Here is a 26349-nt window from a genome sequence, read left to right as displayed (position 1 = left end):
TTTGTTAGCTTTATAATGCCTTTAGATCTGTTGGCTTTGAGATATAGCAGCCAACTGAGATCACAGGTAAGGAAGCTAGCAGGACCTAACTGAGCAGGCTAGCAGAGCTTTCCCCTTTGAAGCCTGAAGATGCAGGATCCTAACATGGTGTCTGTAGTTATGCTTGAAAGTTGAACTGCTTTAAATGTTCTTTTATCTTACAATAATCTTAGAGTTAAACCTAGTCTATTAGTGTTAGATTTTTTCTTACACTCTCATTCCATACATAAGTGTATAGTTCTGCTGTTGCTGTCACAGGTAGATCATTTCTGCTTTCACTGCTTTTTGCACATGAGAAAGCACTTAAATTCACTGCCTTTGAGTAGCACAGTTCTGGAAAGTTTATCCCATATTGGCATGCACCATCCCTGAAAAGTAGAAAGCAGAGGCAGAAAAATTAAGGGAGAATTTTCAGCACTGACAAAGCAGACCCACCCTGATTTCCATTCTCACAGCTTCTGGGCTCTCGCAGTATGAAGTGCACACTGCCACGAACACCTGGATCACTTCATATCTTATATCCTTAGCATGAGCCTGCGCAGTGGATTTTTTAGGTGAGACACAGTGTGCGCTGAACTGAGCCCACCCTTTAATCCTGAGGTTCATCTGCCGGGGCCGAGCGAGCTTGGACAGTGGCAGTGAGGTCCTCAGGATGTTAGCATAAGACATGCAAAATAAACATGGCAGTGTTTATGTCCTATTTGCATAACTTAGTGCCATAACAAAGCATCATAGTGTCTAGGCAAAACTACTGAGGTAGGAACTCAGAGGAGCTTAATCCCAGCATTGGTGATTACTACAGCCTAGACCAAAAGAGAACATAATTTCCTGTATGCCAAAGGAGAGAACACTTTGCTGCCAAAAGATGGCACAAAAAGTTTTAGAGATGAGCCAGGCCACCTAGGAATTGCAAGAGCAGTTGTTGCTGCTTGTGGTTTCATCCTGGAGAGCCAGGTCCAAGAGTGATGGATCATGTTGCTGAGACATGTAGGCCAGCCATGCACAAGGTGCCTTCAGCCTGCATTTAGTCCAGCACTGCATGTGATCTGAAAAACCCTGCTGAGGCAGAGGAGCTTGTTAGAAGAGGTATAGATTGAGACTACAGCTGAAGTTTCACACTGCTTCCTGCAGCCGATTCTGCTAGTTTTGGCTGAAAGGACTCATGAAGCTGCAGCCTAACTCCTCCAGAGGTTTAGGGCAGCTGGCAGACCAGCCCTCTAGGAGGCTGTAGGGTAGCAAACCCCATGCTGTTTTTTCCTCTGCATCCAATACCTTATGAGGGTTCAGAACTGCTCTGTGAAATAATTCAGGTGACTTCATGAGCCTCACAGCTTTTCTAGCCCCAAAGCCTGGGACTTCACAGCAGGCTGGAGGCAGCGTAGAATTCAGCTGACCTGGTAAATGTGGTATCTGGGAGAAAACAGCAGTGGCATCACAGGAACGGTTTGTTCTTCCCAACGCTGTATCAGTCCTCTGGCCTAAACTGTTTATTCTTTTACAGGGAAGTGACTTTTGCATCTGCCATTTGCTTGCACAGCTACCAGCTCTTCTTTAAAAGCAGGCAAAACAGAGTAGGGGAGTGCTTTTGGGACTGTAGTGCAAGTTCCCTGTTTCTGTTTTGAATTTGTGCAGAGTGAGTGGCATGGACATTTTCATTCCTTTCCAAGGGGTGGTTCTGGCACAAATATTCCTGTCCATACCACAGTCCTAACACAAACAAGTTTTTCATACAGTGCTAATGAAAATGCCAAGTGTCTGTAAGAACCCTATGGGGAGCTAAGGACAACAGATCAGATAAATACCTGGCTGCTTGGGAGTGTTATTTTTTCCGCTGCAAAGGCTCTGTGAGCTCAGTGCTTGAAAAACAGGAGCTTTTAATATTAAGACAGACTGGATGCTGGCATGCAGAGCTGGAGCCATTTGGGGCTGGGATTGAGTCAGCCCCAGCAGCTGAGCACAGGGGCTGAGCGCCGTGTCTGCAGGCAGACAGGGGCGGAACAGCTCAGCAGGGAACCCGGGCAGGAGGAGGGCTTAGCAAATCTGTAAAAAATGGAGCAGAGTGACCTCAGCCAGTACAATCTCCCTTCCCTTCTCCACCTTCTCAAGGAGAAACAGCCTTGGGGCTGTACAAAGAATGCGTTGTTATTGTCAACCATCATTCTTTCTTGGCAAAAGAGCAGTTCCTTCTATCACCTCTTTATGTTTCTCCCTGCTCCTCTGGCCCCAAGGAACTTGTGGGTCATTATTTGGCACTAAAGTATTTCCAGTCTAAACTAATAAAAAAGTGACGGGAGGAGGCTTCTCATCCTGTTCTTTCTATATATTCATATGAAAAAGATGTGTTGCTGCCTATCTATGGCAGCAGCTTGTTTTCTGTTAAATTTTAGTCTTGTTTTCCTCGGTGTCCGGAGGGTAGTTGTCATAATAAAGAGAGGAATTGCCAACAGATTGTCGGAATGCTTTTCACACACATCATGAAAACATCATCAGGTCTTTGTGTGTCAGTGTTGGAGGGGAAGGCACACATGGTGTTTGACTTAAAGACATTGAGCAATGAGAAAATGTGCTTTTATGCACTTAGCCCCCAGCACTGACTAATTATCATTTGTGCCAGCAAGTTCCCTACACAAACAGTTTGGTCACTACTTCCTGCAATTCTTCTATGTGAAGTTAAATTATGGATCATGTCAGACCAGGACTGACATCAGTGAGGGAACAATAGCCCCCACCTGGACAAAGTATAAGCCTTTGGTTGCTGCCTTTATTCCCAAGGGAGGGCAGTCAAGCCTTAACTTCCCTCTCCTTGGGCACTGTGAGGCACATAAAAAGCAATTTGGGCATGTTACCCTTTGGAGGTAACATATGAAATATGTCCTGGGAAAAGATGTTTCCATTTGTTATGGGAGTCCTTAAATACGGGACTTTCCTCAATTTTTACTCTGCTTCCAAAATAAAAAAGTTTAGAGTGCATGTTGAACAACATACCTGACTCATTTGTGCTCTGATTAAATCTTCATTTCTGTCTGATAAGAGATCTTTACTCTTGCTTTTTTCAGTATGGGGAGGTGTAACTCAGCTGCACTCTGTGGCTCTGCTAAGTTTTATTTGGTTGAATCCCTCTACATGTGGGGTCTTCTACCTCCATGGTGGAACTGCAAACAGCATGTGAATCACATGTATTTTAGGGCTTTTTGCATGATCAGAAGAATAAAAAAAATGTCTTGGAGTCAATAGGAATATGTCCTGACATGAAATATTGAAATGTTAGACTTCATCTCTTATGGTAAGCTTTATTTTCCATTCTTTTGTAGGCTGCTTTTGATTTCAGTCACACTGCTGTCTATTTATTCAATACATCTCCTGTTGGTGTGTTCAAAGGAAACAGGTAATCTACGATGTTTTACCATTTCAGTAGAATTGTAAAAACCAAGAGGTGAAAAGTGTTCAAATGAAGCCAGGTGCTTACTGTAAGGTGGAGTTTTTGTCACTTTGCTGACATGATAGGAAGGCCTGACAAATTTGGGTCAAAAACCCAGAATTAACAAGAATTTGTCATGACAATGGAGAAGAGCATCACTATAAAGAAAAAAACTTATGACAAAGAGTGAATTCTGCTGCCTGGAAATGTTGTCTTCAGTGAGCTAGAAGGAACAGCTCGTATAGTTTCTTTGCATTACAAAGTGAATTACAAATGAAACATAGTGAACCTTCAAACTGACACAGCCAGTGATGAAGAATGCATGAAAATACAGTTTGTCCTTAATGGTTAGTGTGAAATTCCTGATAGCCTTTGTGGTGTAGTAGTAGTTTTCCTAGAAAAAAATAGAAGGGAACAGTTCCTTCACAGAGAGAAGTGTATTTGTAACACAGATACACTATCTAAACACAGAAATTAGAAGTTGCCTACAATGTTAAATGTCACTGTGCTCTGAAAGCCGAGAGTCTCTTTCCTTGTAAACAATCTCTGAAGCCATATTTTTAAAATTATCTGTGCACGAGAACACTATAATATATAAATACGCAATTTGATCACACAAGTTACTGTTCTAGCATGTATAATGTCACCAATTGCCTATTTAAACTCAATGTGGACACATTTGTGCCGTGTTAGTTCCCAAAATCTGAGCCCTGTTTTCTATGTTGCTGGTACATTTAAGCTCAAACTTATTTTTTATACAAGCTTCAAAGCAGAAATGCCAGCTGTAAGGAAATATAGAGAAAACCAAACAATGGAATGCATTTTAAAAATCATCTGCCCAGTGTAACATCTGCAGTATTTCTGTATTTCTCTTTTGGTTCTAATGTATCTAATGATCTTCACAATACCCAGTCTTTTTCTCAGCCTAATTCGCAGACAAGGAAAAAAACCATTTAACAGAAACACAAACCAATTAATAGGGGAGTTTTCTTAAGCTTGATGGTTACTTAAAAAGAAATCTTAGTTATAATTTACACCTTTCTCTGGTTTTACCAAAACTATACCACACTGAGAACTCACAAGTTAGGGCTTTGTCATTAGAAGTTGTAAATGATCCTGTTAAACAATGGCTGTCCTCATTTGGATCCTTTGGGAAAGCAAGTGGAATTGCATAATGGCAGTTCTGTGTCTGTGATGGCCAGGCTGCCAGTGCTGACTTGTGGGTCCTGCTGTACCGGGTTTTGTCTGGAGAGGAGGCTTTCTATGTCATTCTCATTGCAGGCGCAAATCTATACCAGGATGGGGATACCAGAAGGAAATGTCACTAGGGGTATAGACAGACTCATTAAAGGAGTGCAATAGTCTCATTAAGAGCTTCCATTTCAAAAGTGACTGGTAGCCAATGATAACATTTATAGAAGTCAAGAAAACATATAAGTTTCAGCCCTAGAAATTACAAGAGAGCTCCCTATTTACTTGCAACGGGCAGTTTGGGCTACACAGATGGCTGGTTAGTTGAAAAGAAATCATAAGTGTTTCAACTCAGCAGCTTTCAATGGTGTATTTGTTACCTTTCTCCTCTTTTCTTTTCATGCAGGGTGCATGGTGTATGAAAAGCTTGGTGAGCAGATCTTTGGTACCCCAGGCAAAATGATTGTCTTTGGCTCTACATCTCTTCAGAACGTTGGAGGTAAAGGAAATGAGGAATATTAGAAAACAAAGCCCAGGAATATCTCAATAATGTTACAGCTACCAACCAGTCAGGTTCCTCCTTCTCCCCACGACATCTTGGGATCTTCATGCTCCTCAAGATAGCTTTGCATGCAGCCTTTTGAAAATGCTGTAGTTTTACAGTCAGTCATAGTTCAGGGTCTTCTATCATCAGACATCACTGTGGGAGAAGGTTCAGGATGCTTCTCAGTACTTGTTCCACAAAATACTTTATCCATTTTGTAAACCAATCTTCTTCTTCCTCCAGCAATGTTGAGCTATCTCTTCATAGTCAAAAATGAGCTGCCTTCTGCCATAAAGTTTCTAATGGGAAAAGAAGAAACTTTTTCGTAAGTTGAATTAATTTTGATCCTTAGACTGTAGAATTTAACGTTGTGAAGTTAAGTTTAAGCATATGTTTACAAAAGCTCTTAAGTATTGGATATCCTTTAGGTTTGTCAAAGTAGATTTTCACAGGAGTCTCTCAGGGGGTTCATAAAAACCAATACAATTTTGGGAAGGAAAAGATGGATAGGAAATGCAGGTTAGTTAGCTGCTGTTTTTACACACTAGATTTTTATGAAGAATGGTGATTTATACAAAGCTCTTATCATAGAATCCAATATTTTATAGTGTTAGGCAACACTTGAAAATATTGGGAGCAGCGCAAGTTAAAGATATTATGTGTTTCCCCGCATTCTCAGCATCTTGCAGAATTTTGTCCCTGGAACATTGTCCGTAGTGTGAAATTCTTCAATACTAGCATATGACAACTGCAGAATATTATACTTAGATTTCTGCCACTTATCATTCCTTGAATTTACCAGTTTCTTTAATAGAGGGATGGCATCGTTTTATAGTGGTAAATATCCCTCACGCTAGGTTATATGGTGTGCTGTAGTGCACAAGAAAGTGGTAGAGACTCCATTCCTCCTCAGGCTATCATACTAAACTGGACCAAGCAATGGAAATAGGTCATCAGAACATCACTAACACTGTCCCTTCTCCTCTTTCTTGCTTTCCAGCAGTATTCAAAGCACTTTGCTAGAGGAGATACAGTCTTGGACTGGCCAGTGCATGCCAGCCCTCAGGAGCCTGGTTTGCCACTCCAGTCAAATGCCTGGGTGGTTTCCCAAATGAATTGTGGTGCCCCTCCCTGCTCCACTGTGCCGTATGTGTGAACCTTTGCACAATCTTTCGTCATCCTGACACGGTGGCTTATATCAAGTCACACAGGTGGTTGTTCTGCCTCTCAGTCCCACTCACTGATCCCAGCAGTAGGGTGATATTTTGACTAGTGACTATGAAAATCTGCCATACCCGAGTCAAACCAGTGCCCTGTTTCAAGGGCTGGATACTTTAAGAGTCTGCAAAGTTGAGATGTGACCCCTTCTCTCCTTTCGTAGGAGCTTGTAGGGTAAGAAGACCAAAGATAGTTCTGTAAGTACAGCAGTCAAAGAGGGTGACTGAAGGGAAAACCAGAGAGTGTTTAAGGTGTGCTCATGATACGGTTTTTTAAATGTTTTATGCAGGGCATGGTACGTGGATGGACGGATTCTTGTTGTCGTAGTGACATTTGGCATAATCCTCCCTTTATGTCTCCTTAAGAACTTAGGTAAGATGAAAATGCCATTTTGGGCATCATGCCACTGACAGCCACATTGACAAAAAATAAGTTACTGTTCTATAAGCATCAAAATTTTTAGTGGTGAGGTATTGGACTTTGAAGTAAGATATATGCAGAGAATTGCATTTTCAAATGTGTTTGAATCCACAGAGATGCCAGTAGGTACACAATGTATTTTTTTAGAATCATGTAACAACATTTGGCATCAAAGTCCAGCTGGGATCTTCCTTTTGAGAAAATAACCCAAACTCGGCTGATGTGACTTGTATGCCCACTTTCATGTATTTTTCAATTATCACAACCTCTTTCAAAAGTAAAATTAGTTAAACTGATGTACAGGTGACCCTGAGGAAGTCAAATGGGTCAGAGCAAGGCTCAAGCCTGACCAAAAGCTAGGAGACTTGTTATGTGAGAGATTCCCAACATGGGAGACTTCCACACCAATAGGACGTGGTTTTGTCCTGCCCAGAAGCTCACAATGCATATTAAATGTATAACACATTTGAACTTTTCATGAAGAAGCAAAAGGAAGTAAAAGCCAAGATAGACTAATAAAATTATTTTGTGTAAGATTTCCTTTTAATTTCTTTCAGGGTATCTTGGCTATACCAGTGGATTTTCATTAAGCTGCATGGTATTTTTCCTGGTAGTGGTAAGTTCAGCTTGCTTTCTTTGTTGGATGAGTCTTAGAACCATAGAATCATTAAGGTTGGAAAAGACCTTTAAAACCATCAAGTCCAACTGTCAACCTAGCACAACAAGTTCACCACTAAACCATGTCCTCAAGTGAAGTAGGCACACATTTTTTGAACACTTCCAGGGATGGCGACTCCACCACTTCCCTGGGCACTCTTTTCCAATACTTTACAACCCTTTCCATGAAAAAAAATTTCTAATATTCAATCTATAACTCCCCTGGTGCAACTTGGGGCCATTTCTTCTTGTCCTGTCAATTGTTACCTGGGAGAAGAGACTGACACTGACCTCCTACAACCTCCTTTCAGGTAGTTGCAGAGTGATAAGGTCTCCTCTGAGCCTCCTTTTCTCTGGGCTAAATAACCACAGTTACCTCAGCAGCTTCTCGTATGACTTACTCCCCAGACCCTTCACCGCCTTTCTTGTCCTTCTCTGGACTCACTTCAGTACCTCAATGTCTTTTTTGTAGTGAGGAGCCGAGAACTGGACACAGTACTCGATATGTGGCCTGATCAGTGCCAAGTACAAGGGGAATGATCACTTCCCTAGTCCTGCTGGCCACGCTATTTATGATACAGGCCAGGATGCTCACAATTTCACTGATATTTTAATTTTAATTTACTTTTTTTTATTATTTTAGCAATTAGCTATCTTCCATTCTTATTCTAGGTTATTTACAAGAAGTTTCAAATTTCCTGTGGTGTACCAGAACTAAATGCAACATCTATCCTATCAAATAGCTCAGCACATGAACATATGTGTAAGCCAAAGTATGTTATCTTTAATTCCAAGGTATGTTTCTTTTTATAATACTTATTTTTAATTCGCATAATATGTGCACCTACACCCCATGTTCTTAATCCGAACATAGGGCCTGATTCTCCATGCTTCCATTTGTGATCCAATGGTGAATGCACAATGGGTCTCCTTGCCCGGTCTTACGGAGATGCCATGATGAATGTACCTTGCAGTCTTGTCCTGCCCTGGTAGTAGATGTGCTAAGGCTATGAGCCTGAGCTACCACTGGACAATTAATGCTTTCTTCAGGAGATTTTTCCTTTCCACTGCTTCTTACTATCCGTACTACAACTGTGCCGTCAGACTCTTGCTCAGCAGAAGCTGAGTAAGCCACACGTGCATCCAAAGCCCAAAAGTAATCTCTGTCCTTTTGCAGAAAAACCACTTCTTTGTGACAGGGTACATGTTTCTGTAGCCATGTGGTGAACCGGACTGCAAAAAGGATACAGTTGGAAGTTAGTCCAGCAAAAATTTGGTTGCCTTTCAGTCAGATGCTTCCCTCTGTCACCACACAGCTGCAAAAGAAGTTGGTCTAAGAGAATGTGAGAGCTCTGGGAGCAGGAGGATGGCTCCTGTCAGCTGTGCTGGGATGCAGTGCTCCCAGTGGAACAGCCCCTTATCCAGCAGGGCATGGTCCTCAGGGCCTTACAGTTGCATTCATAGACAATGGACATGTGTAGCAGAGGCATGCAAAAATTAATTTTTTTAAAATTCAGTCTACCAGCTTCAGTTGAAGAAGCCAATCCAAGCACTGTTCTTTGGTTGGGGGAACCGTCACCCCAGATACAGTGTGACGGAACAAGAATTAGTTAATTTGGTGTGCGATAGCAGCTTAAGTGTAGGTATTCCAGATAGTATGGAAGGGCACCTTCTTCTACAGTCAGTCTCAGCATTTGCCTCAGAGCCAGTGGAGTCACATCAGAAGGATCAGTCCATTTGAAGTAGGCACCCGGAGCTGATATTCTGAGGTTTGCCCTCAGGGCCAACAGTTTGCCAATCATTTTAGCAACTTCGGTGTGTGAGAGGAGAGGCAGGAGAGTTTCACAGAATCAGAGGATAACCGAGGTTGGCAGAGACCACTGGAGGTCACCTGGTCCAAACCCCGTGCTGAAACAGGGCCACCCAGGACTGTGTCCAGGCAACTTCTGGATATCTCTACAGATGGAGACACCACAGCAGCAATGTGCTATGAGTGAGCGAGAGGAGGTCACAAAGGCCTGGGCAAGGAAGGACCACTGGAGAGCAGCCAGTGCATTTACTGAATCTGCCAGGCCTGGGCTGTATCATAGAACAGCTTCTGTGGGAAGGGGATGCCTGTGACCAGCACAAGATCTCAGAGGGTGGGACAGAGCTGCATGTAGGGATGGACTCATTTTGTCCTTGCAGATTCACGCTACCTCTGCTCATACCCATTCCCTAATGGAGAATGGAAGTGCTTGGGCACTGATCATTTGTGAAATTTGGCTAAGGACTGAAATCCCCTCAAGCTCTTAGTGGAGAAAGGGGTGAGGTACCCCTCAGAGGCCTCCTGCACTTCCTGATGACATAATGGTCTTTCTCTTTCCCCAAAGAAAAGCATGCTCCCTCCAAAGCCCTCCTAGTCCTTTTGTTGGCCTGGGAAATTAAGGGATTCAGTCTGGTACATTGAAATATCCATTTATTTGTAAGTTCTGCATTCCTGTTCTCTTTTCTTACAGTCTGGATACGGGCTTCCTCTTCAGGACCTCAGCCTTAGCACCACGGGTGCGCACCCCTCTCCATGCCAAGGCAGGGTAGCGTAGCGGTGACCCGCCATATGTCCCTTTTACGCGTGACACTGTGCTAGTAACTGTGGCAGTAGCTGGGCAGGGAGACCCATCCCAGGGAGCAAAACCAGCAGCAGTGTGTCATCCAGAGCTGCGCTCTACAAGCACAGTCAGGGCTGCACTTGCGCCACCAATGCGAAGACTTTGTCCTCAGGTTGAAAGCGCGCTGCTTTCCGTATTTCATTAAATACGTGCTAATTGACAGATCTTCTGCCTTCTCAGAAGGGCTCTCAATGTTCAGTTGAAGAATTCAAAAAGCTGGGAGCTGAGGTAGTTGAACATTTCTTCACACCACTGGAGGAAATACTACTTCTTAACTTCTTTTCTGAAATTCTCTCTGAACAGACTGTGTACGCTTTGCCCACCATTGCTTTTGCATTTGTGTGCCACCCGTCAGTCCTCCCGATTTACAGCGAACTTAAAGAGTAAGCCTTTCTCTTTCTTTTTTTTTCTTTTTTTTCCAGTTAATTGTTTTTAACCATTTTACATGGAAAATGTTAGCACAGAGGTGCTCTGAGTCATTCGTGCCACTCAGAGATGTGCTTTAACAACACCCAACAAGCCCGCGAGCATGGCTGTCAGCTAGGAAATCTGGCCGTGCCGCGCTGCTGGGGTGGGGGCAAGGGAAGTAGAGAATAATGCAATACTTGTGAGTTTTCTCTGGAAGTACACAGCAGCCTGGGGAGAGCCAAGTTGTGCTGGTCATTATTTGGCAGAGGCGTGTGTTCCACTAATGGTGTTTGTTCCAGTGCAACTAAAAATCTGTTGCAGTACCAGGAAAATAAAAGTACTTTCAGCCTCTGATATTAAAAGACCTTTGCTGGTAATGCTGTCTCACTGACGCTTCTGGCTGGGACCAGTCCTGCTGTGACATCATTGGCAGCCCTGGGCAGCTACAGTGGGGTCCTGGGCCACTGGGGAGCCCAGGAGGGAGATCAGAGTCAGGCAGACCCATGAGTGCCCTCGGGCCCCTGCCACTTGCTGGGTGCTTTAAATTTCAAGTGACTTTAGCAGGTTTGCAGGTGCCTATTTAGGGCATCCTTGTGTGGATTTAAGTCTAAGTTTAGGCACTGGAGTGTAAATACTTTAGAACAAATATCTAAAGATGAAATGTTTACACTTTTACCTATTTTATAGGTCTGCATACATCCGTATTTTCTACCCATGGCAACACGAATGTTTCTCTACAGTCATTCAGAATGTTTCTGGGTTCTTTTCCTCTCTGTGTAATTTTATACTTCTCTCATTTTGACCTTTTAATATAATTATTGAAGTGTTTCAGGGCCGTCCTCTCTCCACAGGGCTTCACTCTGTTTAAGCAAGTTTGGCCATGGAGCAGAGCCATAGGTTGGACCCACCATTTTTTGACTTAAGCCCCAAGTAGGGTCCTTTTCCCCAGTCCTTTTCTTCCTTGTGCAGCTGTCAATGAATTCGTGTTTTATGTGGAAATACATTAGTGAGTCTCCCCAGAAATACTGTGTTTATGCAAAGACTTAAAACATTTGAAACAGCTATTGAAAAATCCAGCCTAACCATTTTTATGTGTTCTTTTTCTGTTCTTTCTCCAGCCGTTCACAGAAAAAAATGCAGTTGGTTTCAAATATCTCATTTTTTGCCATGTTTCTGATGTACTTTATGACTGCCATATTTGGCTATTTGACTTTCTACGGTAAGTATGCAGTTCTTTATTGATCAGAGTTGAAAGGGGATACGTGTAAAATCAATAGTGTATCCCAGCTGGCAAGGAAAGTCCCATCCACTTATATTAAAATACTATTCCAAATAATTTTCCTTAAAGTTTTCATATGGAAGATATAAGTTCTTTCTTCCTTTTCCCCTATGGATGAAAAGCACAAGTGAAAGTATTATTTGCAAAAGGCATATTCAAAATATGAGGGAGAGATTTGTTTAACAGAATTGGGGATTAGCTGGGGCCCACTAAGATTGTGTTCCAGGGTCCTCACCTGAATGACGTGTGCATTGGTAACGACTGAAGCATGCATACTTGCAAAAAATTAGACAGATTTGAGAGCAGGTCCTAGGAAATGAGTAACAAATAGGCCATCACAGGTTTTTCACTTTCTTATTGATGCGTTTAGAGACAACAGACCAAATGTTTTCCCTGTGTCCCTAGAGCTGACCTCTTTAGGTCTTGGTTAAACAAACTGGCAGTGGGGAAGCTTTGAGTATTGTCCCAGCTCAGCTACCAAAGGATGGTTATTTCAGTGTTTGAGACTCACACCGTCTCTTTTCATGCATATCAATTCACTTAACAAATTATGTTGTGTCACTAAAGAATACAATATGTGTGCCCTAAAGGCACAATTGTTAAGTAGAGTAGGATAAAACATGAATGTTGCCCAGGAAGTTATTCCCATGTTCCAGTATAATGAGAATGTTAGAAAGCAGTCTCTTTTTCCATGGACCATTAAGGGGTTACAAGACAGGTGACAAAGCTGATGTTTGCCCTTTACTTCAGAGTCACCATCAGTCTTCTCCACCCAAAAAGTGACCTTTTTGTTGCAACCTCGTCATTTATGATACTGTCCCTTGTAAGCCACCTATTGCAAGAGAAAGAAAATAACTAAATATGAAATGTGGCATTTTTTTTCTTTCAAAGGTTTACCTATCTCATATTTGTTTTCTCAGACTCTCATTCTAAGGCCTTGAGTATACATGCGCTGAAGTAATTTGAGGTCATCTGTTCTAATTTTCCCAATAAAACCACAAATAGGCTGCAAGTGACAACAGCATCAGCTGTTCTCATCCAACTGCTCCCATCTAATACATTTTCATAGAGATGTGTCAAATTATCAGCCCCAGGGAGCAAGTGGGTGTAAATCAGCATGGACCCCTTCACTTTGGCAGGGAGGAGATTCTGATGTGATTGCCCCAGGGATCTGAGGAGGCAGATCCGTGGCGCTCCTCTCTGGGAATCTCCCACATCCCTCAAGGACGAGGGTCTGGAGTCCATGGAGGAGGTAGGGGCTGCGTCCTTCTGGCCCTCCTGAGGGGGAATGGTGGAGGAATCCCTGGGGTGTCTTGTGTGCGTCTTCCCACATCAGGCTCCCCAGCACTGAGAGCCCACAGACAGAAGCTGTGCAGCTCTGCTGGTGCTTCTGCAAGTGTCAGTGCCATGACAGGCAGCAAAAAAGACGCTGAGGGAATATAAAATTCCTCCACTTGGATCATTCTTCCCCTTGAGACTGACAAGACCTTACGTTTCATATGTTCACTTACAGTGTTCTAACCCTCTTCTCTACCCTTACCTGGGTAAGAACAGTATTTTTATTGTGACCATTTCTTCTTTGCACCAATAGTACTTGTCTGTTTGCTGTGTTCTCAAAAGTGTTGCAGTGATGACTATATTTACATTGCAGAATTACAGAAAAGAGGTGTTTTTCTTCCCCTAAAAGGTCACAGTGTGGTTGGGCTCTGTGGTGTATCTAGCTGAAAGGAAAACAGACCTTCAACTGTAAGCCTTGCCCTTCACTTCCTACCTGGCTGCAGCCCGTGAGTGGTACAGAAGTTGCAGTCTGTGCTTGCAGGAGCAGAGTAAGCTCTGTGTCGCAGAAGCTGTGCATGTGCCCGGCTTGAAAACCCCACTCCTGATCTGCAGGGAGGTGGGAGAGCATTTTCTTTCTCCTGGTGGGGATTCAAGCACTGCATAGGTGGTGTTAACCTGTGGTCTCTACCCAGAAAGGTGCCCTGGGGGGAATGTAGGCATTTTGCCACAGGATAGATCCCTCTGCCTCCAGGAATACATGAGGTTTTACCAAGTGCCAAAGATGGTAAATCAGACGTAGCTGTTGAGTTCCCTTTAAGAGCTGTTATATTTTACCACCAGCTTTCTAAGATTAGCAGGCAGAAACAAAACATAAGCCTAAAAAGGGGCAGCAAGTATGTTTTGTGTCACGCTTAACAGCCCCCGCCTTAGGTTATTGCTCCTGGATATTTAAAACTTACAAAGCAAACATGTAGATCCCTCAGCAACTTGGTTTTCCTCTTGGTTAGTACACGCAGACCTGCTCTGCACTATTTATCACAGCTTCAAGGAAACATTTTGGCAGGAGGTTGTATTAAAATATTGCCAGCGCCTCCCCGTTAGGCACCCCCTGTGATTTGTCTTGGCTGCTGGGGCCGCCGGCTGGCGTGGAGCTGAGCTGCAGGCACTGCTGGCAGCCCTCAGAGGAGCTGCTGAGGGATTTCAGTGCAAATGTCAGTGTCCCACTGAGAGCTGACCCAAGATAGGCTTTGTTCTCGGTTGAGAACAGGGGCACTGCTTTTCACTGGTAGTTTATTTGCTGTTTAGACTAATTTAGTTCAAAACCTTGCAGTTTATATTAAGTTCAACCATTGCAGTGCATGTGTTTATTTTTATATCCTTTGAAACAAAAAACCAAAAAGTCCATGGAACTAATTAAAAATAGCTTATTTCACTTTACCTATTTTTGTATCTATGTATATATGTAAGTAAGCTTTTGTGTACGTCTCACTGTTGTCTTTCCTACAGTGAAAATTACCTTAGACTTAGGCACGTGCTGTCTTGAATTAAGATGCATTCCTAAATCAGGCCTCCAAAGGATTAATCTGGAATAATGGGATCATTAGGATTTTGTTCAAAGCGCTGTTTTAACTCAAGAATGTTTCATTCCGTACTCTTTCGTTTACAGATAAATCACTTGTTGTTCAAGAAGGCTGTTGTTAAACAATGATTTTTGTGAACTAATTGCCTGTTTGCCAGAACACTTACCTTACTGTCTTCTCCATAGAGAGTGTGCAGTCAGATCTGCTTCACAAATACCAGAGCAAAGATGACATCCTGATCCTGACCGTGCGCTTGGCTGTGATTGTGGCGGTGATACTCACTGTGCCGGTGCTGTTTTTCACTGTAAGTAAAACTTCCTGCACGGTTTGGAAGTTGGTAATAGCTGTACACAGCATGTTTCTTGAAACCACAGTCCAGCAGTTGCTGAGACCATAATGTTGCAGCTACTAAAAGAGCTTGAGCTTGGATCAGTTTTCCGTGCACCAGACTCCCACTTAAACTTTTCTGCATGGAGAAGTTCTTCATCCAGGAAATAAATAAATTGCTTTTGGTCTTAAACATGTTTTAAATTGAATCCACAAGGGTTCTCTCTTCCTTCACATCGCTTTATTGGAGGAGGCTCAGAGATGAAGTTAATTTTTAAGTGCAGAAGGATTCCAAAAGATACGTTAGAAAGAGAGGAATATCCTACTGCACATGCATGTGTAACTACAGTTCTGAAATAACAAATTGATTTTAAGGATTATTTCAAAGGACATTACATGAGACAATCTAAAATTTATGACAGATCTATGCAGCACTTGTCACATGAAGAACCGGTTCAAATAAACACGGGAAGCTTTGCATTGGCTCATAGACTATTCTTGACAGAGAAATTTCTCTCTCTCTCCCTACAGGTGCGTTCATCATTATTTGAGATGGCCAGAAAAACAAAATTTGACTTAGGCCGTCATGTTTTGGTTACTTTTGTTCTTTTGGTTATCATCAACCTGTTAGTCATTTTTATCCCATCCATGAAGGATATTTTTGGAGTCGTAGGTACAGTATCCTGGTTTTGTACTACTAATAAAAGACGGTTGCTAATCAGCAACACAATAATTAGCTGTTGCTGGCAGTTAACAAAACTCATTTATTTGAATTTTACAGGGGTCACTTCTGCCAATATGCTGATTTTCATTCTTCCTTCATCGTTGTATTTAAAAATTACACAGCAGGATGGATCAAAGTTGACTCAGAGGATTTGGGTATGCATTCCATTCCCACCAATGCAACACTTCCATTTTGTCATTGTTTATAATGTGCTACGTGCAAAGCACATCTAATCTGAACATAGGTGTGAGCTTTTTTACATTACTTTCCCCCTGTGCTTCAGTTAGCTGGCAGCTGTGCTCGCCTTTCTCCTTGGCTTACCCTGGGGGTCTCCTAGTGGAGGGGCCATACCATGCACAGCATCTCATATTTTGGGGAGCCCTTCTCTGCGGGGTGAGGGACTCCCCTGGCTGGCAAGCAGCAGCCCTGCAAGCAGCAGTAGCTGTCAGTGGGGTGCAGAAACCCCTCCAGCCACCTCAGCAAACCTTTCAGCCTAGAAAGCTCTCTCTGTTTCTGTGAGTTGATGCAGAAAGTGTGCAAAGTGCTCCATTTGTGGTATTCCTCACAGTTTTCATGGACCAGAGTCAGACTTAGGGTTGGTTCCACCAGAAGCAGCCAGCTGAAATGTTATGTTAGCCCTTTAGCATGCATGAGCAGATGGAAATGGGCCTTGGAAAGATTTCCTATGAGCCCCAGAAAGAGCTGAAAAGATGCAATACTGTGTATTCCCAACCTAATGGGGCATGCACTGGAAGCATTGTTAAGGTCAGACCTTCCTTTTCTGAGCAGACAGGCAGGAAACATGTGTTTCACTTGTGGCTACATCCACAGATCCCATGACGAAAGGGCTGAACTTTGATGAACACATATCCGCTGGGAAGAACATACTGATTTCCGTGAGGCTTTGGAAAGAGCAGAGCTGATCAGTCCTAAAAACAGACTCACTTAATCCTCTTTAGGGATGATTGGTGTTTAAGAAGTGAATTGAGAGAAGAAAAAAGATTGGTTTGGTGCTCAGCAAGTAATTATTAATGACGCTAATCTGTTTAATTATCTATGGGTCTTGTCTTTACCAGAAGTGCTATTTCATTTTAGTTGATAACTTTGATACATCACCTTGTAAGTCTCCTTAAGAGGAGAAGTTAACATACTTGAGTTAATTGTCTTTTCTTTTTATGCATTAATTTTCTCTCCGTTTTTTGTTTCAGGCTTCTCTTTTCTTGGTGCTGGGGATAATGTTTTCCCTAGTGAGCATTCCCTTGGTCATCTATGACTGGGTACAATCGGGAGGCAGTGCCGAAGGCCACTGAAGTTCACCTCCTTCTGAAAAGAAGACACCCCTGTTCACTATACACCAAAATCGCAACCATCTGTTCTGTTATCTATTCCATCTTTTGTGAGTTTACTCAAATCAAATCCAAATAATTACTATCCAGTACTGAAAATACTGTTATGGGTGTATTTTCTTTGAGAAAACAGACCCATTTTTCCAACAGACATATCGAGTTATCAGATCAGTGATAAGTCTGTGTTAATTGTCCATGAAGCTATATAGAGCATTGCTCATAGGAATTCATCTCAATTAGTTTTCCCCTCTTCCACTCATGAACTGCATTGTTTCATTATTGTCATTAGCCCTTCATCCACAAGTTCTGCTCCTTTAGAGCAGTGGCACCTGTTGCTATCAATTCCAACTGGAGTGATGTCCATTCACACCCTTCCCTCCCTCTTTTAGCCAAAACTCTGCTCTTTAATTGTACACATCTGGTTTGTTGGTTTGTTTGTTTCTTCTGTTGCAGTTTCAGGCACCATTTGCCTCACTGGGTCAAGTGTAGGATTGTGGATACAGGCATGAAAAGCACCACGAGAGCATAACTGAGCGTTATGTAAGCATAGGTCCCAAATCCGGTGCTTCTCTCTGGTATTCTGGTGGGGGAGCCAGCCCCAGGGCTTGGCCTGTTCGTGGCTTTTGGGAACAGACTATGTGTGTCTTTGTGATGGGGTGCAGGGAGCAAGAGAAGGATGGCCACCACCACCAGCCACCGTTCCCCTGGCACAGTTCTGCTGGAGACTGACCAGAACTAGACTTGACCCCAAACCATGAGTACTTGAGCCTGAAGAGAAGCAGACGTTCAGAGATTTCCATGGGAGGTCTGCATTTTCTTCAGCATTAAACTGTTCAGTAATGTCCCGCTGCTGTCAGAAAAAAATACCAAACTCCAGTTTTATTAAAACCTACACATTTAATCATACCTCATGCCTTTTCCATTCTAGGATTCATTTGTACATACCTTACCCTCCTCCCACTGAAGTCAGCAGGATCTTTGGCAGCAGTGGGACCCTGATTGGACTCACTTTCTAGTGGAAATTGAAATCTGTAACATTTCTTTAAATGAACAGAAATACTTTTTAGTTTTAAAAGTTTCATTTACATTTTTCATCAATTCTTCATAACAATTAAATGACTTTCAATTACTACTAGCAGAAACACTGTAACTTGCATCTGTTGTCCACAGAATAAGCATTTGCCTAATGCCTTATAGCTGGTGTAGAGAACTACTTGTAGAGACTCAAATGCTAAGCAGGTGATTGTTCACCACCCTGAGCAGACATCTTCTATTACTGCACTGCCAGCAGCATAAATGTGTGCACTTTGTGTCATTCACCATGTGAGCCAAAAAGTGTCTCAGAATATGAATGTGGCTCCCACTGAAAGCACTGATGGCTAAAGGGAGCCCCTGTCAAGCCCCAGGGCTAAGTGATGCTCTCAGTATGCTCGAGCCATATCTCTCACTATGTAGTAACTCTTTTGTTCCCAGTAGTGGTTCATTGACAACTCCCATTGTAACTGTGGAAGCACACTGTCATCAGCTGTGAGGAACCTGTCATTGCAACTTGCTCTTTTTAAGGTTAGGGATGGAGTATTTGGGGTCTTCGGATTTCTGGGAGCTACTGAATTGCCTCAGTTGCCATGGCTTGAAGTCACTGAAAGTTGGGACCACAGAGTGCATCTCAGAACCTTGAAAGTTGGTTTCTAAGGGTAACATCCAGAGAGGTTAGTTTGAGGCCTTCCTTAGAATTTGGGTATTGATCTGCAGTGTTCATGCTGCAGAAACTAAGCCTACTAAGCCTAGACTTCCAGATCTGTACCTCAGCCCAGGAAGTGAGGAATCTGCCTCTGATGATACTCCACTGTGATCCAGAAATAAGGCAGAGTGGACTCCACAGGCTGCCCAAGTCCTTGGAGTAGCCCAGCAGCAAGAACAAAACTGGAAGCCTTCTCCCTTCAGGCAAAGTGACCTGCTAGACTGCAGTGCAGGGTTCCTTTATTCTTCCTTCCTCCTGGCCCCTGAGACCTTCACTCACAGGCTCCCAGCAAGATCTCCAGTGCAGCACCCTTTCTCCCAAGGACCCCCTAGCCCAGCCTTTAACACATGAACTGCTGAGATACCTGGGACCACTGGGCTAATGTCCCTTGTGCTTTCCTGTGGCTGGTCTCAGACACTGCGATGGTGCAGGTCACCAGCTCTCTCTGTGCCATCTCTTTATGGGACTGATCCCTACCCTTATTCACAAAGAAGTCCATACCATAGCCTACAAGACCAGGTGTTAGGCAAGCTCTGGGGAGAAGAACCTATGCTTTGTTCCTATCTCTTTGCACCTCACCCACCAGCTTGGCTGTAAGTTTGTGGCTCCTCTTTTGCAGGCACCCAACCCTCAGTGGTCACTGCAGCAGGAGCCCAGCATCTCACTCCATTCTCTGACTCAACTTTCTGAGGTCACATTTCAGGTTTTGAGGTGCCTTATAGTCTCTCTGGATCTTATCCTGAGAAACCTAACTCAGACCTGAGGATGCTGTACAGTGTTATCCTTAAGATGCTCCAGGGCTCTCCTGCTTTCCTCCCCGCTTTATCCTTCTGCTACTGATTAATGAGCAGCATTGCTCTGTGCATCAGGGGTTGTGAGAGAGGAGATCCTGGGAACAACTTTTAAGTACCCAGCTATGAGCTAGAGGTCTGATCTGGTGCACAGGGTTCCAGCAAGGTCTCATCTGTGACATCTCCCTCCTCTCTGTCCCCCCGAATAGTCTGTAGTCTTCTGTTTGAAATACCAACCATTGAGTTTTGGCACCCAACTTCCTTCAACTGGAAGGGCTGTTGGGTCACTGCTCCTTTTATATTCCTAAATCTCTTCCATCACTATTGCTTTCTCTCCTCTTTGCTGTTCTGCCTTCTCCTTTTTCCCAGTTTATTTGTATACTGGAGTTTTACTGAATAAATAGGGAGAATGAGCTGAGTGTGCATAGACTGAAATTACCCAAGGTACTGGACCACCAAAGCATATCTTAGATACTGAAAAATAGATACCCAAAATATTAAGTCTTTAAACAGACTTTGCTTCTGGGTCTCTTAACTAGGAAAAAACCAAAACAAAACAAAAAAACAAACAAACAAAAAAAAATTTTGCTTAAACTGATTTACTGGCATCATATTTATAGATATTTATGGAAAGGTATCGTGTGTTTATTGATGTCTGTGGTAATGAATGTGAAATAACGTGCTTTTTGTTTTTTCATCAGGTTTATACATTCTTAACAGAATGCAATAGACCCTGCTGTAACTGTCAACATCAGTGATGGATGACAATATTTGTTTGAGGTTATCTGTAAAATGTACTGCTGTTTTTCAGTTTATTTGGAATAGTGAACCTGTAGCCAATGATTGTATGAGTCCCACATTTTAGCTAGGATTTTAAAAGCACAGTGAAATGCTATATGAGTTTCTCTGTTAAATTAATAGGATCCAGAGTACCATATCTACTTAGTAGGGAGTAGCGTGTTTTCTTTTCATAGAGAGTTTATCGCTGTTGTGAGCGCTGCAAATGTCATAGACTGGATGCAGAATTGCTCCTAATAACTGCAACAAAAAAACTTTAACATTCTCATTTGCATAATCACAACAATCGAGTGGTGAGGGACAAGAAAGGACTAATTAGAAGCAGGGGCTACTAATGAGATTGTAAGAGTTAATCCTACACTTAAAAGACGGCCTTGCTGCCTCTCCTAGATCACAGCACATTGCAAAGAAAATAGTCATGGGCTTAAAACGACCGTAATACTGCTGCCCTTCTCTGTCCCATGGCACACATACCTAGTAAGTAAAACACAATAAATTGTTATTCAGGAACAGTATCTCAGGAGCAGTGACCTCTCTGGGTGATGCTTGCTTCTGGTCGAAGGGCCAATGCCAAATCCATGCACCAGCACAGACCTTTTGTAGAGCTGACATGGACCAAGTGGTGCCTGGCCCATGTGCAGGCCTAGGGCAGAACAGCTGGTCTCATCCTGTGAGGTCATGGATGGGGATGCTCATCCGCTCCTGAGGGCTGCTCTTCTGAGGCACATTTGAACGCACAGCCTGTGCTCCACTTGCAATAGGTCACATGTGCAAGTGTGAGTTGGATGATCCATGGGTTGTGTCTGTACATCTGCCTTACAGTGCATAAGCGCAACACAGTTCTGATATTGAGTATTAACAGTAACAATGATATCTCTAGCTTATCTTTAAATGAAAAGGTTTCTTTGCTTGAACCTTACATTAAGGCTAAAGAGCATCTCGGTCAAAACAAAACTCTTTCCATGTGGTGGTGTCCCACGTCGAGTCCTACTGTCCCACCCCAGTGCCTGTAGGAGAAAGGCACCACAGAATGTACTCAGCTCCATCAGCAGCTCCAAGAGATGGCTTTATCAACTGGCGCCAGGGTTCTTTCGTAATCAAGTCCCCAGAGCCCTTGGTGCTGGAAAATCCTTATTTCCTATAACGTACACAAAGAATGTTTTATTTGTATCTAATGTAAGGATTTGTGTAACAAACTGTGAAAAAAAAAAAGAATGAATTAATAAAAAGTACAGGGCTGGAAAGGTCTAGAATTCACAAATTGTACACATACCTATGTTTCTCAAAACAAATCTATGCAGTTGTGTTGTATTGTAGGAAATTTCGTTTTTATGTACATATATATTGTAAATAAATAGGATGCTGTATATTTTTGCAGTTGTTTTTCCCCCATGATATAGAAGTGTTGAGATAGGCTCTGCATATTAAGAGTAATTTAAATAGAAATACAAATACTTTAGCTTCTTAGCAAAATGCATATCCTTTTCTTTCTCCCAAGAGTACACAAGTTAAATCCTAAACTTGAAATTACAATTACGTCACTAATGTGACAAGAAACAGAAAAATAAAAGGTCCAATGAAATTGCTAGGATTAATTGCAGTGCATGACTCCCTGTTTTCTCAAGAGCAAGTTTGTCAGTCTTCCTGGTAGGTAAAATATCTCCCTTGTAAAGGGCCCCTTTGGTATGCAGGTACCTCTTACCTCCTAAGCTGAGGTCAGGTGGTAGTAAAGTGTTGAAAAGGCTTTATGCAGAAACCATGGCAAACTGCAACCAGCAGTTTGACCCAGCATTATGCCATGTTGCATCCAGGCATATATTTACCCAACTAGGCCAAACAGGTCAGGGCAAAACTTCTGCATTTCCATTTTCAGCTATCAGAAATGCGTGTACTTCAGAAAAAAAAGTACTACAAGCAAGGGGTGGGCAGCAACCAGAGCAATTGGAATTGGTGCCATTTCTAGCCCCCACCCTACCTGCAGGGTCCTGTGGCTGCTTCTCCACCACAGACCCCGCTGCTCTCATGCAACCAAAACACTAATGCCTGAGGATGCCAAGAGCATCCCCGGCCAGGGACTGCTTGCACATCCCACCCTGTGAACAGGCAGAGGCCAGTATTTTGGTCATGGGATAGCTGCATGTCCAGGGGTGAGGGTGATGGGAGAGGAAGAGCTGTGTGCATCCCGAGAGTGCCTCCATCAAAGGCCTTGTATAGACTTTCTCACTGGTAAAGCATGGAAACATGTCTTTTTCAGGATTGCTGAAAAATGGAGGTTAAGGAAGTGCAACTAAAAATAATTGTATTTTTTTTCCATGTTTACTTTATGAGCTTGGATGAAAATGAAACTTGAAATAACATTTGCTTTCACCATGAGCACAAATTGAGGAAAAAAACCTACATACAGTCAGTTCTACAGAGCTTTTCAAGTTAATACAAGTGTACATTTTATTTTCAGTGTTATAGCCAACAAAATATAAACTGTAAAGGTATTTTTCCACAAGACTTGAACTTTAACTTGTTTATAGAAACCTATTTTTAGTGTCCCAATATATGTTATGGCTCACCCAGATCCAGTATGAACAATGCTGTTTGAATGATGTATGCTTGATACAAGCTTGCCTGTAATAGATTGTTGAAGTGAGTCATTGGTAATATTTTGCTCCTGTTAATATCACCTGTTAACTTTGTGCTGCTCATATCCAAATAAACAACGCAGTTTTTCAGTTTCTGTGTGTAAATAAAAAAAAATGTATTGAGTTCTATAATCTCTCTGTTAACTCTATAGTTTTTAAACATTAAAATTGTAATCTAAACTAATGTTGGGACCATATTCTTTCAAAGGAATGTGTATGTATCATTTTAATAATTTGAATAGCATATGCTCCCTGCTGTTTATGCAAGTATTTTCACTGAATGTAGGGCATGCAGCTTTTGCGAAGCCAACTATATTAGATTTGGTGCAGTATATGCAGCAAAATATCAATAGACATCTGTGGAGCATTAAAGTGAAGTTTCTGATACAGTTTTAGAGGGACCTGAAGCTGGGGCATATGGTCACCGCGGTCTGGGGTTGCTGAAGATGACAGCATTCATTCCTAAAAGACAGTACTTGTTTCTACCTGCTCTTTGAAGACTGTCCAAGTGCTTGCCAGTCTGTTTCAGGGTCAAGTCAGGCAGTTTAATTTCAGGGGCTGTTATTAGAGTTAGGTTTGAGTACAGATGTCAAACTGTTACCTGGAGTGACTAAGCCTTCGCCAGACTTTCTCTGTCTGCTAGCGGATGTATGAGGAGATTCCCAAAGACTCAATGTCTTAAGCATTCCCAGATATAACTGCCAAAATGTCTCTGTCAGAGTCTTAAAGGTTCTGGAAATTGCTAACTTTTTTGCCTTTGGCCATGAATTTTACTAGTGCTCAGGTTGTAGTGACCGCCTACGAAAACAGCTCTTGGCTCAAGTCCTATAAACAACCAAAGAGCTTACTTGACTGCATGGGATGAGTACAGCTCCCTGGGCCCCTCTGCAGGAGAAGTGATGGGAGGATTTATGTATCAGAGGATCTCTGGCAAGCCGCTGCCTGCTCCCCAAGCCCAGGGACATGTCTTAAAGCCATAAGTCAGGGAGCACAGAGGTAGAAGCTTCTGCACTGACCTGGTGTAATAGCCCCTTCTGTTTGGCTTACATTTGCACCCACTTCTCTACCCAGCCAAGCTTAATCATCTCGTAGCCATACCTTAAGACATAGGAACATGGTTTATGGAGCAGAGGGAAAAGCAGAAACTACAGTTACTTTTTTCCTTTTTGCAGAGACTACAACAAACATCTGTTGCCTTCTGCAGTGCAGTCTGACAGCTTCACCTGAAGTTCACCTAAAACCACGCAACAAAACACCAGTCTCTTTTCCAGCCACATACTTCTACCGTTGGCTTGGCACGATCTTCTTGTATCCCCAAGGTCAGCCAGATCTCTTGAGTTCATCTGACCTGTCCCTATTTGGGAGTGAAAAAAAAAGGAAAAATTACTATTTCCTAGGGCAAGCAATGCAGCTCTGTCTGAAGGCAGAGATTCCCCCATGTGGTTCAAGTGGGGTCTTAGTTCAACTGAAATTCATATAAAATTGCATTTAATCTTCAGGCTGAAGCCCAAATTCAAGCAACTGTTAAGATGTCTCATTCCTCAGTTTGCCAAGAGCTAAAAGTAAGCACTCATGCCAAGTTTTAGAAGTGTGGAGAAAGTGGGGATGGTAGGAACAGGGACAAGTGATAAGTCCATTTCCAAAACTTTCTGGCCACAAATACATAATAAACTTAGCACGGGCTTTGCTTCCTGCACCCTGTTGTCCTCAGACCCATGCAAGAGAGCAGCACCATTTGCCTTGCAGTCAGTTGTGTTAAGTATCTCTGGTTCAAACACCAACTTCCTAACATAGATCCCAGTGTGGTTAGACAGAAGTTTTCAAGCAGCCCAGCATCTGTGTTTTGCAAATATTAAGTGCCATGCATTTCTCTTTCAGCTTACAGTTATGGAAAATGGAGACTCCTAAAGATGGTGCACTGCTAAATGCCATGGCACTGGCAAGGGACAGTGCTACTGGCTTAGTGTGTCTCAACCTTGCCATGACTCCCTGCTTGAAAAACATGTGGTTACCGGTTTTCTTGGAAAATGGTGTTGATCGGCCAAGGCTTAAGCAATACAGCTAAGCAAATAAATTGTGATGGGCTGGGGTGGCACCAGCCAGCCCTGTCTGAGATTCAATCTGCAGAGCAAAGCCACCTTGTGAATTCCCTGAGCTATGGGCTAACGAAGCTGCTGTCTTAGAAAAATGGAGGAAAGTGTATCATCAACACGAGTCAGAATGTATCCCGGAGACGAATCACGTCCCCTCCTTAGAAAATGCCTGGCTTAAAGTCTCAGGTCCTTTTCTTAGAGGTAACCAGATCCCCCTCCTCCTGCCTGCCATGTACCCTTGGAAGAGCATTTGCCCAGTGGGCAGCAAACCTTAAGAACTGTCCTCTTGCCAGTTATGAAAAGCTGGTGAAATTTATCTAGTTTTTTGTGGAGATTATTACTTCAGACTAAGCCTTTCAAATGTACCAGGTACTGACCATACCCTTGACATGCTCCCATATGCTCTTCCTAGGGGTTTTACATTAAAAATATACAAGGCTCCAAAAATCCACCTGCCAGATTTCTTAAAAGGACCTTCAGTTCTTTTTATACCTTGAGAGAGAGCACAAGAGAAGACACTACACACGTTTCTCAAGAGGTCAAATAACACACTTTTACTGGCAAACTTTAGAAAATAAGGGAACTTGGCAAAAACTTAAGGGCAGCATTCAAACAAACTAAAGCATTTCACAAAACATTGACTTAGCACATGCTAACCCATACAACTTAGCAAAATCTCACCCATCCAGCCTTAAGTTACCCAAATATCAAGAAAGGAGATTAGAAGAAGAAGTAAAGAAAGAGAGAGAAAAAAAGAAAATTATAACTACTGCCATATGTCCTGACGGTAGGGTCATGACCATGTGGAGGCTTCATGGTGTTGGTTTTATTTGCGCTGGCCCTCTGTGGCCACCCCCTTCATGTGGGACCTCTGGCACACTGGCCACTCTGGGGCTGGACTGGGGCTCCAGGGCAGGGTGTGGGGCGATGCTTCCAGTGTGCCAGTGACTGACAGCTGTGCCAAAGGCTCTCAAGGAGGCAGAGTTATGGGGGGGGGCACAGCACCACTCCACCTTGGCAGAACCCGATCTGCCTCCTCTCCCCACACACAGAGTTGTTCTGAGCCAGTTAATTTCTTTCAATCCCTCACACCCATGCTCAGGTAAGTTTCCAAAAATTATTCTTTCCTAACCCTAACCTATTGTTTTCCCAGCAGTTCTCACTTTACATGAGCTTTGCAACAGCTGGACTGTCCCCATTACTGCCTGGTACAGAC

The 26349-nt window shown here is 42.9% G+C and overlaps 1 protein-coding gene across 1 annotated transcript in view; it reads left to right on the top strand.

Annotated features, from left to right (window-relative positions):
- Positions 1–23224, top strand: part of SLC38A1 (solute carrier family 38 member 1) — a 42171-nt gene extending 18947 nt beyond the window's left edge. Inside the window, exons 5-16 of the mRNA XM_027730710.2 lie at positions 3351–3424; positions 5055–5147; positions 5436–5517; positions 6700–6782; positions 7388–7446; positions 8160–8282; positions 10439–10518; positions 11662–11762; positions 14866–14984; positions 15539–15680; positions 15789–15886; positions 16940–23224. Of these exons, the coding sequence (XP_027586511.1) occupies positions 3351–3424; positions 5055–5147; positions 5436–5517; positions 6700–6782; positions 7388–7446; positions 8160–8282; positions 10439–10518; positions 11662–11762; positions 14866–14984; positions 15539–15680; positions 15789–15886; positions 16940–17041 (1156 nt within the window). The 3' untranslated portion in view covers positions 17042–23224. The remainder of the gene's footprint in view (positions 1–3350; positions 3425–5054; positions 5148–5435; positions 5518–6699; positions 6783–7387; positions 7447–8159; positions 8283–10438; positions 10519–11661; positions 11763–14865; positions 14985–15538; positions 15681–15788; positions 15887–16939) is intronic.
- The last annotated feature ends 3125 nt before the right edge of the window (positions 23225–26349 follow it).

The sequence above is a fragment of the Pipra filicauda genome, unplaced genomic scaffold (genome assembly GCF_003945595.2).
Source record: "Pipra filicauda isolate LSUMZ 115617 unplaced genomic scaffold, ASM394559v2 scaffold277_size1012519_pilon, whole genome shotgun sequence".
NCBI classification, from domain to species: Eukaryota; Metazoa; Chordata; class Aves; order Passeriformes; family Pipridae; genus Pipra; species Pipra filicauda.
This window is presented reverse-complemented; position numbering and strand designations above follow the sequence as displayed.